We start from the raw sequence: 20,797 nt of genomic DNA, 5'->3' as shown, positions 1-20,797 counted from the left end.
CACTGCCGATGAGGATGGGTTGACTCTTTGACTGTTTTGACCAGAAAATTATCTTGTAAAAATTTGTACTACTGTAACTTTTTTAGTTTAGATACATAGTTTTGCCTAAAAACTATACAGAAAGGTAAGCTCTTTTATTAGATAAAGCCAAAACAGTTGAAGAAAAATGTCTCAGTAACTGGGATCTCTGTCCCCTTCTCACATCTGAAAAGACTCAGGGTTTGTCTGGTTTGTTTAATTACATGAACTAGTCTAGTGAGAGGTATCTTTCCCTGCAGCCCTTCCTTCAGAAAGCATCTCCATAAGCGTGCTCAACTGTATGTCACTGTATTTTCAGATGTTACTAGAAGCCAAAACAGAACCAAAAGCCTATCCCGTGCATTCAAGGGCTCTTCCTTTCCTCCTTCAGAGGCCTCAGTTAACCCGACTGAAATGAACAGAAATCTTTCCACTACATTTCAATAAAGCTGGATTTGTTACAAGTTTCTGTGTTAGGTTTCCTCGACTTCTTTTACAGGCAGTCCCCACCCCTTCCTCTCCTAATCCATTCTAGGCATTTTTCTATTTTTTCCTTCTTAAAGTGTGAGGAGAGGTAGAGTAAAAAACATCACACAGCTGTATTTTTAAAGTACCCTCAAAATCTTAACAATAAGTTAAAGCATTAAAAAAAATATTGCTTGTTATGGTGTTATATTTTAGAAATAGGCATGCATCACAAGTAACTATGCTTTTGGTTCAAGTTCATTGTAATTTTGAACCTTATATGTTTGATTTAGACGATAAGCAGAGTAACTTCAGGCAGAGGACTGGCAATAGAGGCAGCAGGGAATTGTAAAAGCATAACACTATGAAGCAATAGAATTACACATTTGGAGTGTAATAGCATTAATAAAAAGGAAATTTACTGAAACACAATTACACCAGAAGAAAACTACTCTACTTCTTTAAAAGCTACTGTCTCAGAAAATTAAATAAAAGAAAGTTCTTTGGTTATAAAAGTTTTTGCTTAACTAATGTGGAGATCTGTAGTTTAAATAACTTTTATACTGTTTTGTGTTGTAAGATACTCATCAAATCACAAAAGTTTTCATCATCTAAGATATGCTAATAAAATGAAGTGAAATGATTCCCAGGCAGAAAAGAACAAAGAACTTCAGTGATTCCTAGTGCCGTACTCAAACTGTGTTCTGGATACCTTGTCAAGAATAGATAAAAAGATAGCTTTACTCTGCTCATGATGCTGGCCCATCTGTGAGCAACCTGATGTCTCACGAAGTTCAGACAGCATTAATCACCTTCCCTATAGTGGTTTATGAGTGAGGATGATTGCTCCAGCAACTGCCAGAAATCACAGATACCACTTTCTAAAGCCCCTTCTTCCACCTCAATCAAAACGTCCTTGCTATGGGCAAGATGTAGGGTTATACAGGAGCAACATCAGCCACTTTACAGTAATAAAACAGTAATTGCAGCTTGCTGTGAAAGTTGTTCCTCTGGCAGGATTGTGATGGCCTTGGGGAGCCTTAGACCTCTGCAGTGGTACACAGTGGCACAGCTCAGTCTGCATTTACAATAAGCAAATAAAAGGGTCCGAAAAGGGGACTGAAAACAGAAGCATTAGTTCCTGTTCTACAAAATCAGAGGAAGAGTGAAAATTTTATGTTATTACACTGAAATAAAATTCTTGTCAGTAAAGAACTCGGCATTATACATCTTAATTCTAACATGGAGAGGGAACATCTTTTCACATACGTGCCTAAATTGCCACATTTTCATACAGCAGTCAAATAACCAAAGGAATCCTTTACCTAATGAACACAAGATTAGACTCTAAATTGTACCACTTAGTTTTTTGACACTAATCTCCAACTTTCAATCAGCCAGGGTTTAAAAAAAAAAATAAATTGTTTCTCAGGAAAGAAAATATCTTACCGTTTCAAATGATATAATTTCTATACTGGAAAATGTCTCTTCCATTGTTACATTTTATTATTTTCAGATGTTTTTGGTTTAGCTGGGAGGTCTTGCTTAAACTTTCCATTTACTGTAGATATTGCAGATTAAGCTTGCATCCTACAAATATTCAGAAGCAATGAAAGTTTTTGGGCATCAGACACCTAAGCATGAGGTAGGTACATGCTGTCTCTGGTAGTATGATGTCTAAAAAGCCACATTATGGTATGATCCACCAGTTAAAATACTTGAAATGATGTCAAAAATTAACAAGGATTCTCCCTTTATATTCTTCTTGTCATTTATGCTACAAGGCACAAAGGCTGAAAAGAACTGAAAATACTCTTTGTATCTAGCATTTAAACCAGGTTTTAAGTTTTAGACACAAAGAGGGAGGTCTTGAAGCAGACGAAGAACAAAATTTTAGCTCACACACGAAGGTCACTTACTGCCAGTCCCAACAAGAAAACCGCAGTTTCAGCATAAGACAGAGTCAGGAGCTGAGGAGTGATATACCCACTCTGGAAATACACACCAACGCTGAAAGTATAGGGAGGATAATAGAAGCAGCCTACTGTGTGTCACCCTGACATGAGAGGATAACTAGGGAGGAAGAGCAGAGCAGAAGGGAAAAAGCAGGCTACAGGGCTGGATATTATGACAGTAGAGAGATGTGTCTTTTTAGGCATGGCAGGGAATTGTTCTTCTGAAAACAGAGATTTATAGCTACAGAGAAAGACAACAGAAAGACTCCTGCACGATAAAAAGTTTAATCTGACAGTTTTAAGGTGTGAAGAAAAGGTCTGGACATCAGCTATAAACATATTTTTCCTTGCTGAGTTGCACTTACTGAAAGCATAATGAATGGGAGGTACTTTGCGAGCCTGTTAGTTATATCAGAGCCTGATTTCCAAGAAGCACCTGGAGCTCCTAATGAAGTCAGTAAGAGAAATGTTGTTCATCACCTTTGAGAAATCAGGACACTTAATCTTACTGGATTTTTGCAGGCTAAGAGTCAGTATAATGTGAGACATATGTAAAATAGCTTTTCTTGGTAGACAATGTTAGCTACTGTAATGCTGTAGTCACATTAAAACAGTATTACACACCTGCCTCCCAAGAGGAAAAAAAATGAAGCAGAGAAGAGACCATACATGGTCATCAGACTGCAAAATATTCTATCCCTCCTCAGCCCTGATTAAGAATAGATGACCATGTTTATTAAACCACTGGCTGGAATGACAAAATCTTTTGTCATCATCCATTTGTTTAGGACACATAATGTACACCACACCCTACTTGAAAATCAGCTCAAAGCCCACGCAAAATACAAAGCTGTGCACATATCAGAAAAGTCTGCATTGTATGTTAAGCTGCACAGGCAAAATACAATCACAAGGAAACGTTTCCTTAAACCTGAAGAAGACAAACTCTCCAAAATAGTGATTTGCACAATAACCTGCCATGTCAGGAGTCAATGGTTTCTTTTTTGAAAAATAAATTTCACACCACAGTTGCAAAACACACAAAGATGCTAAAAAAGTAGCAAGACTGTCACAGCACCACAAAGCCACATGCTGAGGTGAGTGTCCTTAATGGGGCACACAGAGCAGCTGAAGATTCAGAGCAGAGCAGGCAGACCTGTGCCACCACTGTAATATTTCCTTTAGAAGGACTATTATTACCTCTTCTTTTTTTTTCACTTTAAGATCAGTAAGAACTGATCTTAGTGATATCCCTCCTGCTTCTTCTGAAATTTATCCAAAATCCTTGTTGCACAGCTTTTAAAACCTCAGCAAGTTTAGCAGCATGTCAAGACTTCCAGCCAGTAACTTACTACAGCTTTTTCAAATGTGCTGATAGCGTTACAGTGCGTACGGCTCCGCTGCTGTGAACTGAAAATGTGTTGAAACTTGGCTATGAACTGACCTTAAGCACTAATGCCTTCATTTTCCACAGGGCTCATCAAAATGCTTTTGTCAATCCCTGTCTGATGCAGACTTTACCATTTACCCATGTTGCCTTTATCCTATTCAGTTTCATTCCTGACTGTTTTCCTTCCACCGTTTTCAACAGCTCATTGCTTCACAAGGAATATAGCAACTCTCGCTTTATTTGTTATTTCCATTGACTTCTCCTTTGCTGTTCTTTTGGGCTTTTCATGCTTTGAACACGTTGCATATCATTGGCTATTAGCTGGCTAATTTAAGGTAGCAATTAAATATCAAAAACCTTCTCTTTATAGAGTCACCTAAAGAAAGGCCAGCAACAGGCTTTTACAAACCAGTGTTCCTAAGGAGGTATTTGCCTGAAAACATCATCATTTTCTTCTACATTTACTAGACCATGAAAAGTCATAACTATACTAGAAACATATTTAATATTGACCCAATAACAGTTAATCTAAATATCAGTTACAATTAAATCACATCTTATTGTTATCAATTTAGCTACTACTAATAAATTAAGCTATTTTAGATTCCTGCTAGCACTTTGTTTTCTGTTGCATGGAAAGATAGATACCTGTCGTCTACGTCTGTCTGTCATTTACAAAATTTCAAGTCCTTAACTAAGAAACCTGAGCAAGTAACACCCTCCCTTCCTTCCATTTAGAACAACCAGAAAATCCAAACCACAAGAACTGTCACTGGTTCTTTGGGAGGAACTACAGAGCAAACCAGTCTGAGCACGCAACTATTAAAGGAGGAAAAAAATAGTGTCCTCCCAAAGGACTCATGGCAAATGTCTTTCTTATTAAACATTCCTTGTCATAAAATATTTGTCAGTTACATGCTTTGTGTGACATTTCTTGTTTTGGCCATGTTCTTGCTTCTCCCCAAACAACAAATACAACGTAGTTAATTCTTCTTTGACTGTTTTTCAAATTATAATGATGATTTCTATGACTATATGAATTACTAAATAAATCCTTTCAAAGAATTTTAATCTTCGTATACATATACATGCTGGTTTGTTCTTTTGTGCTATGCAACTGGCTATATGGTATTATTCCTGTTTTATGGGTTGGATGACCCAAACATTTTTGCAAAGGGAAAAGAAAGAGGAAATGCAACTTTCCAGGTTAAAGAAAATGGCATTTTTTGAACAGCAGGAGTCACTTGGGAAAACACACAAACCACGTCACAGCAGCCTCCATGAGTGTATAGGAACACCATGAATCAAAAATCTGGTTTTAGTCTAAAGAAAATATTTATTTGTTCTATTGAAACAATTCTATTGAATTATTCATACGTTTCCTACATTGATATAAGGCCCCACTGGCATTATGGACACACACAGAAATGGTGACAAACATTCACACGGGGCAAAGAGCATCACATCACTTTTGTGTGCCAAAAGAAAAAGAAGGCTTATGATGCTTCAGGGCAGTTACTCATCAATACCTGAAGCCATAGATAAAACGTGTTGACACCATACTAGACAAGTCACAGAGCAGTCAACTAGTTAATTATGTAAGTTAAGCAATCTACAATAAACGTTCACCATATCATTCAGACATCTTACTATGAAAATATCCTGTGTATGGCAAAACCCAGAAGGTGTTTTGGGGGCTCTGGAAACTAGAGGAAAGAGAGAAGGACCAACATCACCTCACATAGCCTTGAAAACTTGTAAAAATAAGTAAAATGCTGTTATCTCACTGTTGTCAGAACAGCAGGTTTTCTCACTGTTTTCTCACCTGTTTTTATAAAAGAACTCAGATGAACTACCATGTGGTAACAACTGGAGTAACAAAGCTTACACACACAAACCTACTTTAGTGATTCATTTTGCATATAAATCTGACAAATCATGCACAGAACACTATTGGATTTGTAGTTACAACACAAGTTGAAACTGTAAATAAAAGACAAACAAACCAGGACATCAGTGCTTAACACAGTGGAATGTGTCAAACTTCAGTGATGGCTTTATGGTTTATTTTCAATTTGCTGTGCCAATAATTAAATTTTTAATTTGATTAATTTGAATTTCAAAAAGTAATGTGAATTTCAATTAAAGTTGAATTCTGGAAAATTCCTATCCATTCCTTTATTTTCCTAAATAAAAAGTCCACGATAAAGTCTGAGAAACTTTTTGGGAGATGTACCGGGTCTGGCTGGGATGGAGTTAATTTTCCTCACAGCAACCAGTAGCAAAGCAGTGTTTTGGATTTGTGACTAAAATAGTGTTGGGAACACCCCAGTGTTTTGGCTGTGGCTGAGCAGTGCTCACACAGTGTCAAGGTCTTCTTTCTTCATCCTTTTCTCCCTCTGCTGTCCCCAGCAAGGAGGCTGGGCTTGGTCAAGAGGCTGGGAGTGGACCCCAGCTGACCAGAGGGATACTCCATGCCACATGACTTCAGGCTCAGAAAAAAAAAAAGCTGGGGGAAAGGAAGAGGAAGGTGGGAGGTTTGTGGTTATGGCGTTTGTCTTTCCAAGTAACTGTTATGCATGCAAAGACTCTGCTTTCCAGAGAATGGCTTCACAGCTGCCTGCCAACAGAATGTCACCAATAAATCCGCTATTTTGCTTTGCTTGCGTGGACTACTGTGCTTCACCTATCAAAATTTATTTATCTTGACACACGGGTTTTCAGTTTTTCCCCTTCAGTTTCTCCTTCATCCCACTGTGGGGGAGTAAGCAAGTGGCTGGGTGGGGGCTTACCTGCCAGCCAGGGTCAACCCACCACAGGAGTTGTTTGGTTTGCTTTAATCACTTGTATATGACAAAGCTTCAGTCCAAGGCACTGGACCTTTGGACTGACAGCTTCTGTCCAGTTCCCATATTTGCAACAATTGCTTTTTGTGGATGCTGTCAGCATGCAGGTCAATGACCAAGGATGGGAGACAAAATTACTTTTTGATTCACACAATCAGGACTTGAAAATCTTCCTAAAACTTAGATTGGAAAACAGTGAAAATCTTATTCTTGAATTTTCGTGCTGTACTCCATGGACAGTTAAAAGCTTTCAATTTAAAGACTTCTTTTCAAAACTTGACATTAATAACAGAAAATGTCATATAGAATAATGGCAGGAAGTGGAACATTCCCAAGAAGATTATTTGTTTCTATACAAAGAATCTGTGACCACAGTTTAAAAAACAGACGATTAACATAACCCAATGAAGCAGATTCAGACAAGAGGTCAAATGTAAGATGTAGACCCCAAAGAGCCAGAGCATGACTTTATTACCAAGTTTACCGAAATTCATGTATCTTTTCATTAAAAAAAAAGGAAGAAATTGCAGAATTCCTGTAGTTTCCATTTCTAAACCCATCCCCACACCAATCTGAATTTCAAAAATATTCAGAGTGAAGAAATATGCCATAAGCCACCTTTTTTCAACAGCTAGGTTTTAATTGATGTAAGAATACTGGTAAATATAGTATTGTGGAAGAATGAATGTGGCTTTTGTGAAAGAAAATCAAACCCTATATACCTAGTGTAGTTCCTTAATGAATCAACCTATAAGGTGGCAGCAAATACAGTCCAGCGGGATACCCAAAGGACCTCAACCTTTTCAAGAAAAGAAGGCACAAAACACAAGGGAAGTTCCTTACACGGGTAAAAGCAAGAAAGAGGAAATGGGGAGTATGTGACTAATTTTCACGCTGGAAGGAGTCCTGCGACACACAGGGATTCATGTAGACCTGAGTGATCTCAGGAGTGAGGAAAGGGACAAAAAAAGCTGGTCACAAGCACCAGAGAAAAATTAATGACAAAGTGTTAAAAACTATTACAATGCCACTTGCTCAGAAAAATCCCGAGCCACAAAATTACCTGACCCTGGCAAAAAAAAAAAAAAAAAAAAAGGTAAGTGCCACTTTTCCTATTAAACTGGCTACTGGCAGAAATGGGATCCTAGCCTCAACTGCCCCTTTGGTCTGATTTTGTATGACAGCTCTCCTATATGCTGTGACTTTCTCTGCAGGCATTTTCAAGAGCTTCTTTTCCATTCACCGAATGTTCTTGGATAATATAAAACTCTATACAACACGAAAAGTGTTTCAAATTATACGTCAGCAGCATGCCTTTATGGGTCGAGTTTTTTCAAGTTTTTCAAGTTTTACACAAGTACTTATAAGCAACACAGATATCTAACACAATTTCAAACATTTATAACCATTATAGAAATAAACGAATTAAAGGGTTTAAGTGCTTCAAGTGCTAAGTGCTGTTCAGAAGTCACTCAGAACTAAGGATGGCCAGAGCCCTCTGCTTCCCGCAAGGTTTGATTTCCCCACAAAAGGAATGGAAGGAACTGATTCCCCAGTCACACCACACACTTTCAAAAGGAACGGTTCCCTGCTACTGTTGCCTTCCCGAGAAGGCCCATATTCAGTTGAGGCATCCTTCCCTCTTCTCTTTTGTATTCACAAGTCACAGGAACGCTGCAGACCAGAGAATGTCTTTGTTGAGTTGATTAGTACAATGGTGCTTTGATCCCTCTTAGCTCAATGATTGTGCTGCCATTGCATCTATGAACTGTAGGTTCACAGTCACCGAGTCTGCTACCATGATCATTTCTGCCCAAAATAGCATAGCCAGCTTTGGTCGTCTGCGTTCAGAGACAACGTGTACTGCACTCACTGTGAGAATTATTCAAGTAACTCACAAGTATATGCTCTATATTATTAGCATTCTAGTATAAAGCGACTGTTTGCTGTACCCATTATTAGGTACTTATCTAACAGACTAACTATGATAACGCAACCAGAGGAAAAGTGCACAAGAGGGAGGGAATACTAATCATCACATCCTGAACAACCCAAACAAAGGATATGAGGGAAGTAAGAGAAAAACGCTGGCTGGGATTACACTGCTTTCTTGATCATTACTGCCATGTTCAGCACTGTGCATGTCTTTTTTTTAAATTACAGAATGTTAAAGCTTTTGCACAGCCAGAAGAGATTTTCAGATACCTGACAACAATAAATAAACATGTACACTGTGGATATCTCTTGGGTTTTTTAACGCTTTAGACACAGTTATTTGTTAGCTTGTGAAAGGCCAGTGAATGAAAGCCTGAAAACCTTGTTACTGGAGACAACAATGGATGGCAAAACCAGGTAATGTAGTGACAGAGTCCTGTAACCCTAGTAGCATTGATATCTAAGAGCATGAAAGCAGCTTTCTGAATTTGCCCTTCAGAACTACTGTAACCCATTAAAGACTGATGTATGCAAATATCTACTGGTCTGAACCTGTAGAAGGAAATGGAGTTCTCAGAACAGGGACTGCACTTATGTATTATAAACACCTGATGACACCTCTAGTCTCAAACAATGAAAATAACTAGCAGGTTCCTCTAACACAGATAATCTGACCTGTTTTCCCAAATCAGATACTTACCTGTCAGATAAAATTTTACATTTTATTGATGCAGGTATTTGCAATTGTTATCTCTTACTATCTCCAAGAGAAATGAGGAGTACTTTTTATTTTAAACTAAGCTTTTTTTTCAAATAATATCACCAATGTGGCATTTTGCTTATAATCAACTTTCCACGATGTGCGGGAAAAGCTGACAAATATGTTTTTTAACAGAAAACTTAGAAAATAAACTAAGTAGGAAAGCACGGTGAAAATTGAAAATTTTAGGAAGATTCACATTTTTTTAGAGCTTTAAGCTAGCACTAACTTATTTTTAGTTAAATTGATTAAACTTAATTGATTTTAGTTAACTTAGACTTAAAAGTTGATGATGCAACTCTCGTGTTTACCCCAGTGGTGATGAACACCCCTTGTGAACTGGACCATGTAGGTAGAGTTTGCTACAGTGAACTAATATTTTTTTTTTTTTCACTCAACAGGCCATGAATGACTTCTCTACAAACTTGCAAAAATATCTCAAGACCATATGTTCTACTTCCCAATGGCAAAAAGCAGACTGAAAATTAACTATACTGGTGTTTAGCAGGTTAGTATTCCACTTACTGTGCACTCAAAAAAAAAACAACCAAGACACGACACCAGGACACATGGGCCTGTGGCAGGAAGAAAAAAACACTGGCTGGCAGCAGCATTTAGAAATTATTTTTTATTTTCTCTTATTGCCTTGCTTTCTTCCTGCCTTCTCCTAAAATGCCCTGCATTTTAATTTATGCTCACTCTTAGAGCATGCAAAATTCAACAGTCCTACACCACTTTAATAAAATAGGCAGGATGAAACCCCCTAGTTAAAAACTCAGACTGAAACTCAGGGTATTTGATTGATTGCTGAGTTTGCTGAAGCTTCCCTGCTCAGCCTTCAACAAGTAACAACCTCATGTGTCTCAGCCTGTCTTGGGGGCAGGGAAGAGAGTAATAATACTTCCTTTGTCCGGTTAGCTCTTCAGACTGCGGACCCACTTACACATACACACACACATCCTCTCCCACATAAAGAACCTCTATTTCAGTTCAGGCTAACAGTAGCCACTATAAAGCAAAACCCAGCAAAATTAAAAAGTTACATTCCCACAACTCCTACAAAAAAGAGAAGAGCTCACTGATCAAAAGAGCATTTTTGCTGTTAAGCACCTGAACAAAGTTTACAATCATTGGGGGACAGATAAAATAAACCATGCAGCTTGGGAAAAAGTACAGGTACTTTAATAACTGCTCTTGCAGCAGCATGCCATGGCTGGCAGACAGGAAGCCTCTGGAACATAACCTGCCATAGCCTGCACGGCAAGAAGTTCTGCCAGGGGTAAGACCAAATGTACAAGACCTGAATACATCCCCAAAAAGTTTTCACTTCTTCTCGTGCTACTGCTACCATTGACAGCTATGGAAAAGTCATGTAAAGTTAAAAGAACTTTTGAATACCCATCCGAGGAAAGGCTAGTTTCTTAAAGAACAGCATTCCCTCCTTCCTTCATTTACACCTAATCACTGTCACTTAAGCACACAAAAGCATCTTCAGCAGCACTACAGACTATGTATGAATTGTATGTTTTCTTTATAACAAAAATATATTTGAGAAGTATTAAGCCCTATAGGAAATTGTGCCAGTTTGCTATATAAGCTTAGTTTTATTCACGTATATTATCCCAAAATACCTTTATAATTTTTAAGTGCCAATCAGTGTCTTCACCACAGCGCCAGTTCAGTTTTTTCTTTGTTCTTTCCTCTTTTGCCTCAGTTAATACATACTATTAACACTTTCACTGAGAATGCTTTTTGCTTCCTCCTACCTCTTTCTTTGTGCTGCTGATTAGCTTCTTCATCCTCTCCCCAGCTTGAATAAAACCTTTTTTTTTTCTTTTTCCCCCTTTTTCTTCTATTGCCCTTAAACAGGATCATCACTGATTATTTTGCTATTGGGGAGGGTCGGATGGAGGTAACTGATCTCAAATGTAATGCTAGATGGATGCTCTCCAACCTCACAAAATGAACCTCTGTTTCAATTACATCCTCTGCCTCAAACCTTTTTCACTCTCCTCAACAGCATCCTGTTCTCCAACCCCAGGGACTCTTCACTTATTCTGCTGCTGTTCCTCTTAGGACTCTTCAATCACATGGGCCAAGTTCCTGTAGACATGGCAGAATTGGCATAAAAATTGCTGCCTTGCACAGAGGAGGGTTTCAGCTGACTACCTGGCTGCATCTATGCAGAATCGTACCTACTAACTCAGTAAGAACCTGTAGGGAGCCAGCTGCCCTAATCACCGATTTACTGCATCTGTCATGAGGTATGGGCTCTCGACTCCTTTGATAGACAGGAATTCCAAAATCCAGACTGCCAAAGTGTCCAGACACTTGTACTGGGAATACCAGGTGCAACAAACACATTGGACTATGACACATTAGCAGTGATTTTCCTGAAAACAACCCAAAAGCTCCCCCTTTCAGAAGTTCTCACACCATACGCAACTATTATATTCCTTCATTTTTGTTCTTTTCTCACCTGCCCAAGCTTGATAGCTTTATCTGAAATCCTCTCCCTTCTTCAAAAGGATATTATCTCCAAGCTCTGCATTTCTACTCAACCCAACCCTTTTGCTTCCCTTTATAAGCCACTTTTGTACAGAGTAAGCGAGCACTGCTCTTTCTCCTTCCACATGGGATAAAGGCAAACTTAGATCACTGACAGGATTCTCCTATCCCACTGCTCCTTCCTCCCATTAACCCATGATAAAGAAGGAAGAAAACATCATTGCTTTTCCACAGCTTCATACCTCTACAGATCATTGATTAAAAAAAAAAAAAAACGTACAGGCCACGTGCAGTAATACAAATATCATTTGCTCAGTCAGTCTTGAGAAACCAAAGAAACCGGTCATGCTAGAAAAAACTGCTCTTACGGGTAAAACTGAAGATTAGGCCTCTTAATCAATCTGTTGCTTTTTTTTCAATTATTTTTCACTGGGAAAAATTCAACAGCAAAATTTCAACATCTATTTTTTTCCCTAAAAAAACCCAAAACAACCACACAAAAAAACAGACAAAATCAAATGCTCAAATCTTGTGTGTTTACAAATCAAAACAAAGAAGCTGACCAAAAGAACAGACTTTGATAGGAAATGTAACAGATCACTGTATGTATGAGAATGAGTAAAGCACAAGCTCCCAAACATGTTCTGCTTTCTTGTTAACCCAGCAGCAAGTCTCAAGTTAAATACTGTAATCATGCCAGTCATTAGTTACTGCTCAGCCTCCTGTCTCCAGCCCGGAAATTAGTCTGCTCGGAGCCCAGATAGCTGAACAAGCAGTCACGTTTTATCATATAACTGAGGCTGGGAGGCCAATCTGAAGGAAAGCTACATATGTTCTATATTAGGAAGAAAATACCTAATTTAAAAGAACTTAATTTACAGAACAATAAAAAGTATGCATTTAAAACACAGCAAAGGGAAAAAAAAAATAACCAAACAAAATCTCTTACAACTCTGATGTTATTTGCAACAGAAGTTCACATTACCTTAAACTATAAAATTTTAGTTAAAGAGTTATGAACTGCTGCTAAACTCAGTTTAAAGTTAAACTACAGAGGCATTTCTTAATGTAAAGTATTACAGGCAACTATTGCAACCAACAGATTAAGAAAGCACTGTCTTTTGCTTTTTGTTGGAAAGATGAACTTACTATTAGGTTAAAAGTGTAAATTGTAAAATACTATTGAACAGAATATGCATTTAAGGTATCTTTTACAGTTTTTTCATGTAGTCCAGCTCATGCAAAGCATAGAAGAATAACATTTACAGTTACTATATTAGATACTTTTTATAGTCATTACCAATATATACTACAGCATTCGTCTTTCTTTAACCGAATAGTACAATAAATTAGTAACTTCTTCTGGTTTTGAATATAAGAAAATCTAGGCAACACCAAGGTAAGAGACCAGGTGAAATTTTACTTAGCCGTGTCCCCCGTTGTAAAAGCATATTATATTATACTAGATATGCAAATTATATACGCAATTATATATTACATATATGTTGCATTTTTGTGGCAGTGAAAGAAACAAATTTGGCTTTCTACCTCCAATTTCATGTAAGATGTAAAATTTTAATTATAATAACACAATTTCAAGTAACCATATAATGCAAGCTTAAATCTCATATAACAATAGCATTCTACACAAAGAATTGAAAGGCTAAGACTTTCAAGGACAGCCAAGAAATATGGATGCCAAGATACTAGTGTTTAATTCCTTTATGTGGTTCTGCAGCTCAAAGTTTCACAATGAATTGAAGAATGCAAACTTCAAGAGTTTCATCACCACAAAAGTTAAGTTATAATACCCATATGTACTAGAATCTTTTACACAAGTCAACCTATTTCAAGTATAAGCATTGTTATTAAAAACTCTGAGCCATCATCAGAGCTGGAGTCTGTCACATGTATTAATGTGATTCCGCTGTCCTGAGTCTAGTCAGAGAATAGAAGCAAGTCTTAAACAGGAATGGTTGCTTCTATCTGGGACAAAAACCAAGCTTACCAAGTTGTCTAGCAAGAAATTAAAAAAAATCTGAATGCAATAAATAAAAAAAAAATCACTTTGCAATATCACAATTCTACCCTGCTATAGCTCATCTATAGCTATCATCCATCTTGGATACATAGCTTAACCTGCCGAATCTGGACAAATGTAAGCTCCATCTGAACTAAGGCTTAAACTATAAAGCAACCTAACATTGTCCAATCCCTTGATAATCCATCCCAAACTGACAGACTTGGTAGTCTCTTATTTTAGCTGGGTATACATTCTAGAAAGACTTATTTCTGAAAACGGCTGTAAATATTATCAGAGTTTTTAACAAAATAATGCTTACTATTTACCCACTAAACAAAATATAAAAGATGTGAGTCCTTGTGCTTGATTCACAAGAAGCAACTAGAGAGAACGGGCTGGATATAACATGAAACAGAGAAAACCTAAACCAACAGTGATGAATAGAAGTCTGTAAATCTGGTTTTAAGAATGAAAGCGACAAGCAATTGGAGACAAAGAAACAAATTCATCCTTTACATTTCTCTGTTGCTTGTGACATCTAGTGGGTATACAAAACAGCCTGGAAGAGCAAATAGAAACTCCTGCTTTTTCAATGTTTGGTTTAGTTATTTCCTTCATCTACATGGAAAGTATTTCCATCTCACAGTCAACAAATGTAAAAAAAATGGTGCAAGATATTTTCAGAATATATATACAGCTTTGAGCACTTTAGAGCTGTATTTGAAACAGAGAACTCCACAGGATTCCCCTCAGGAGCCATTTCTAAACACATGAACAAGACGGTGTCTGGGAGCAGCCAGCATGGGTTCACCAAGGACAAATGTCATCACTGCTTTCAACCCTGAGGTCACTGGTGCCCAGGAAAAGTAGGGGGCAGCAGATGTTGCTTGACTTGAGGAAGGTTTTTGAGACAGGCTCCCATAGAGAGATTGTGACTGGTGAGATACAGGCTGGATAAGTGAATCAGATAAGGTGAGTGGAAAACCGGCTGGACTGCTGGCCCAAAGGGTTGTGATCAGCAAAGTCCAGCTAGGGGCCAGGAAACTACATTGGGTCAAATAGTTTAATGTCTTCATTAACAACGTGGGTGATGAGCACGCTCTCAGCAAGATTGCAGATGACACCAAATTTGGAGCACCAGTCAATATGATGGAGGGAAGAGCTGCTAGTCAGAGTGATCCGAACAGCTTAGAAAAAATGAGTGGACAGTTACCTCATGAAGTTCAGCAAAAGCAAAGGAAGTCTCACATCTGGGATGGAATAACCTGATGGAACACAATAGGCTGGAGGCTAACTGCCTGCAAAGCAGCTCTGAGAAAGGGATTATTGGGGTCCTAGCAGACAACAACCTGAACGTGAAGCAGCAGCATACCCTTGCAGCACAGGCAGCCAGCATCCGAAGTGTAGCATCCGATCCAGGGAAGCAGTTCTTCACCTCCATCTGGCACTTGTAAGACTCCATCAGACTACTGTGTCCAGCTTTGGACTCGCAATACAAGAAAGAAATGGGCATACTCCAGAACACTCAGGGGAGGGCCACCAGATTGGTCAGGGAGCTAGAGAACTTGCCCTGTGTGGAGAAGCTGAGGGACCTGAGTTCACCCAGCCTTAAGAACAGCAAGTTGCAAGGGGACTTTATTCCTGCCTGTAACTACCTGTTCAGATGATACAGACTCTTCTTGGAGGCCCACAGCAATCAGACAAGAGGCAATAAATACAAGTTGGAAAATGAAAAAATGCGATTAGATTAGGGACTTTTATTTATTTATTTATCTATTTTTACCATGAGAGTGGTCAAATACTGGAACAGGTTGTCCAGAGATGATGTGGAATCTCCATCCTTGAAAGCGTTCAAAACCTGACTACACAGGGACCTGCACAGGCTGATCTGATTAGACCTGCTTTGAGCAGGTATTGGACTCGATGGCCTGTGGCAGTCCTTCCTGATTTAAATTATTTTATCAATCTAAGGAGTTTACTTCTGCGCTGAGTATATGTCTCATCCACTGCTAATGTGAATTAAGAACATGACTCTCTATTTTCTATTAATGCAAATGATCCCATCCCCCTTTTTAGTATTGACAACCTTTTGAATATTTTAAAGGAGTAAGATGACAACACATACCAGTACTCAGCATTTTACACTATGGTTGCTGAGTTCTTCAGTATCCTTTTTGATGAGAACATATATTCGCAAACACAACAACTTGTAGAAAGACAAAGAATAATATTTCTGCTAAGGTAGTCAGCATCACCTTTGATTATTCTTGAAAACTTCATACTAAAGGATGTACAACATGATCGTTTTGATAAACAATCCTCCCTATACCCACTCATTAAAAATCCAAATAGAGAGCAATTTGGGTTACATTTGTCAGGTTGACACACACAGAATGTGTCCTACAACTATACCTAGTGTTGAGCAGCTGTACATTACTGTATTTTCACAGTTTTGATTTCAAAATATAAACAATGCTCTGACTTATTAAAAATCAAGAAGTATAGATTTCTGAGGGCTGAAGCAGGTTTATTCTAAATTACTATATATGGACTTAGTGCCTCAATTATTTGTGTGCTAGTCACATACTGTGACGCTAAAAACGTATTGTTCAGCATCATTAAAACTGACTTTGTCACCATAAAAAAGGCCGAGGAATTTCCCCATAAAAATTTAAAATAAAGCCGTAGTTGAGTCCGCAGTTCATGAAAAAATTTTAAGTTAAGCCACGTCTAAAACGTTTTCTTACATAAGAATTGGTTTAGGAACTGATGTCAGTATTATAGTAGTTGGTTACTTTTTTCACTCCATCTCTGACTTTCTCCTATAGGATAGGACTAACCACAGCAAATAACTTCCCAAGTTCCTCTTATGAAATATACATGTTATACAGAAAAACAATCCATCAATTAGTTACACTTATTCAATTCTAACACCATCAGCAATTTTGCTGTAATGTTATTTCAAGTTGCCAATCTGAAATGTGGCTACCAAACTAAAAAGGAAGACACTTTCTAAAATTACAAATAATAAATGGTTTACTGGAACCCCACTGGCTGAGACAGAAAATGCACAGCATAAAATATATACATACTGTATTGTTGCATATAACTGCTCGTAATTTCTTTCCTTATTTATTTCTTTTACCTCTTTCACACTGAGGGCCAGTAAATCCGTAGACACATGCACAGCGATTAGGTCCAATACATCGTCCTCCATTCTGGCAGCCATTTTCACAGAAATCTTTAATTAACAAAAAAAAAAAAAAAAAAAAAAAGAAAAAGTTTTGAATGTTCTAGTAATGATATTCCAAAGATTACCACATGCAGTATTAAAAATCAATTTTTTTCCTCTCAACCGCTCTAAGTCTTCCTGGACCTGAAGATCAAACTGATCTCCTTCCTACCCATCATCACCAACAATAATGATCATTCAAGTCAAATTCCATTAGTCCAAATTCCATTAGCACCTGTTTAACGCTACGTGCAAGCAGCTGTTTAATTAATCATATCCAGCACAGATTCTTAGCAGATGTTTAACTTAAGGATATTTTTAAACAGTTGTGCAGCTCTAGTCACTAATCATAAGCACTTATATCCATCACTGAAGCTGGCAGACAAAAAATCAACTATTTTGAGGTTTTTTGAGCATATTAAATTGTGCTATTCAGTCACAACAGCAACAAACATTTCAATAAAGGAGGCCTGGGGAGTCCTAGAGACAGATAATCCAGGTCTCAGAGTTGGTACTGCTGGCAGAAGAAGTGATGTTTACAGCAAGGGAAAAGAATTACTGGTTTAACTCATCTTTAAGTACCTTCAAAAACTGTGTTTCCTAAAAGACTCCAAGAAGAAATGAAACGATTTTTTGGGGGGTATAAATCCACAGTATACATAGATGGAGTAGGTACTTTGCAGTTGTTGGACTTTGGAGCAGCCACTTGTGCTATTTATCAACGGTGTGAATCAAGAACAAAGCCTCCTGCCAAAGCACTGAAACCTTCTCAGTTTGAAAGGAAGGCAGTTCTTCAGCAAGGTGGAAAAATACTATTAAAAGAGTGCTTCAGCTAACTAATTGTGTCTATTTTCAGGCTCATTGCTTCCAGGACATATAGCCTTGTTCAGAATTAGCACATGTTCCAAATCAAAGTATTTCACCTTAGAGGACAGCTCCACCATTTTTAAGTGGCTCTGAACAACGGAGGAGAGATTTTGGTTGAGAAGTCTCTAGGCTGCCTTCCTCCACAGGTCTCCCCAACTGGAAGGTGGAATTTGTAACATATTTGAGTATCCAATGTGAAAGAACCTCATCAAGCTAGAGAAGGTAAACATTTCAAACTGGAAAAAATGTACATGTGCCTCCTACATCATAATGAGGAACATAAAATATGCTGTTATGTGGAAATGTGATAAAGCCTTACTTCTTATCAAGAACTAGAAAACCGAATTACTTTTTACTGATAATACTTATGCATAAAAAGAAGATACATCTCTGCATGTGTTACATTACTGAGTTAACGGACAATGACACTTTAGTGAGACAATTAACTTCAGTAGATTTAAGACACGGGTACATTTTAGTAAAAAGAAATAAAGACATATTTACATTTTTCAGACATTTGCTCCATACAGTGTCTAGAAGACAAGTACTCAATCTCACTTGAAGTTTTAACTATCCTATACAGTGAGACCAATCTCCACAGTTTGTTCAGATTTTCTGGACTGCTTTAGACTCACTGTTTGAAAATTCAACCCTCTTTTCATTTATTCACTGGAGATATGCCCTGTCTGAGAGCATTCGGGTGTTGACCCAATACTTTAAAGCAAGCAGGAAGGGGCCAGCAACTCTTAAAAGTAAATCTGACTGTGACTAGGGTGACATTTTAGGATTACAATTATCAACTAAGTATTTAAAGAACTGTATCCAGGTAGAACTAAAGCAACAACAAGACTGCTCTCCAGCACTTGCAAAAATGATTAAGACAAAAGGATGTTCTTCCACACTATTCTAACTGTTCTTTGCCTAGCTGCCTCTTGTTTGTCTCTAGTTCCTTCAGACTACCTTCAGCAATTAATTTCTCAGCTAATTAGTAGCCAGCTGGCCTCAGAATACACTTTGAGTCTTTCTTCGTCCCTGCAGCCTTTAGTGATTTCTACTGTTTGCTAAATTTGTGCAGCTTGTAAACACTGTACTGTGATAGCGAGAGCTGTGCAAATAAACGACTTTCTAGCTTGTCTGCCAAACCAGAAAGGTATCCAAAAGCTTGATCTGTATTTAATCTTTTTCCTTAGTCAAGTAGAAAACAGAAAAGCACGCTTTAACCTCGCAGTTAGGCTGTTCTTCTGAGATGCAGAAATTTCATCAAAAAGAATAAAAAACTAGTGATCATCCAGTAAAAGGAGAGTGGGACATATACGGCCATTGCTCCCAAAGGATTTTCCAAAACTATTTGGTGAATTCGATCCCTAATTTGAACTTTAGAGAATACAAATGCACTTCATGCATGAACTGAGTTGCAGCTAAACACTATACCCCAAAACAGCATTAAATTTCTCATGGACGTTCCATTGTATTTCAGCATACTGGCATTTTTATCTTCCTACTCTATGTAAAGTAAGAAGGCTAACTCGCAGGACTTATGTGGATTTAGTTTTAGATGCAACAGAGCAGTTACTTACGCTGCCCGCAGTAGGTCCCGACATAGCCCTTCTGGCACTGGCAGCGGTCGTCCATGCACGTGCCGCCGTTCATGCACCTGATGCTGCACTGTTGTACTGCAGCGGAGCCCAGGCAGAGAGATACCAGTGTTAGGCAAACAAAACACACTGGGAAAGCACACGTAGATAAAACCGAGATGTCTGAAAGTAGACATGAGCTTTGTACAATATACGCTATGTATAAGCCTACGCTCAGGTATTCTTGCAACCTAAGCCATCCAAGTTGTAGCTATTAGCCATTAATTTAAAAGCAACCATGAAGAGGGTTTTTTACAGTTTTCTGTGACTGCATTTAACAACTCAGAACTTTTAATTATCTTGGAGGCTGTAGGATTTTTATTTCTTAGGAAAATGGACTCGATGAAAATGTTAGTACTACACACATTTATATTTAAACTTGCTTATCTCTTCAGACACATATTTTTTTCTCAATTTGTCACACAGAGTAAACATGCACACACGGTATATCAAACTTTATCAACTAGAGATATACCAAAGTGTAAGTTACATGCGCATATGCAGTAATGACAAGTTATTTTTAAAGAATTTACACAGTAGTTATTTTTGATGTTTTTTGAGAATTACTTAAAATGAAAATAAAATAGTAAGTCCTTACTAGATTTCGATCCACAAGTAGGTGATATTTGTCCACTTGCACAAGTGCACATGTTTGGACGGGAACAAAATCCATCACCACAGCTATTTCTACAAATTGCTGGGGAAAAACACAATTAAAAAGACAGTGATTAACAGTAACCTTAGTCTTAAACTACAGGAAAAAAAGCTAAAAGTAGAACACTCAGTTCATTAGGGCAGTTAATATACATGCAAAAGTAATTTTAAGTTAAATAAAGCAAACTGAATTTTGGTATAATCAGGATCTCTGACAAATTTAAAGACAAACAGACTCAGATACAGCATATTCAAACACTGATCTGACCACTCAAACCAGATAATCAATTTTTTTACACAAGTAATGTAAAATTATTAAAATTATATCTTTTAGACCACAGGACCTGTAGAAAACTTTACCAAGAATCCAAGATCTGAATGAATATAAACAATATAGATCATAAATGCAAATTTATGGTATGGCTTCTCTCTTACAATCGCTATTTTAGAGATATTTTAGCATCTCTTTTTTTTTTAAGATTATCCAACCTTTACACAAAGCTGTTTTTT

General features: G+C 37.7%; 1 protein-coding gene across 2 annotated transcripts in view; it reads right to left on the bottom strand.

Moving 5' to 3' along the window:
* The window catches only part of FBN2 (fibrillin 2), a 174,784-nt gene that overhangs the window by 150,608 nt on the left and 3,379 nt on the right, over window positions 1-20,797 (bottom strand). For both annotated transcript variants that reach the window (XM_009889702.1, XM_009889703.1), the window contains exons 2-4: window positions 20,232-20,330; window positions 19,577-19,672; window positions 17,046-17,141 (exon numbers count right to left, since the gene is read on the bottom strand). In XM_009889702.1, the coding sequence (XP_009888004.1) occupies window positions 17,046-17,141; window positions 19,577-19,672; window positions 20,232-20,283 (244 nt within the window). In that variant the 5' untranslated portion in view covers window positions 20,284-20,330. The remainder of the gene's footprint in view (window positions 1-17,045; window positions 17,142-19,576; window positions 19,673-20,231; window positions 20,331-20,797) is intronic.

Source organism: Charadrius vociferus, unplaced genomic scaffold (genome assembly GCF_000708025.1).
Source record: "Charadrius vociferus isolate BGI_N301 unplaced genomic scaffold, ASM70802v2 scaffold377, whole genome shotgun sequence".
In the NCBI taxonomy this organism is placed as follows: Eukaryota; Metazoa; Chordata; class Aves; order Charadriiformes; family Charadriidae; genus Charadrius; species Charadrius vociferus.
This window is presented reverse-complemented; position numbering and strand designations above follow the sequence as displayed.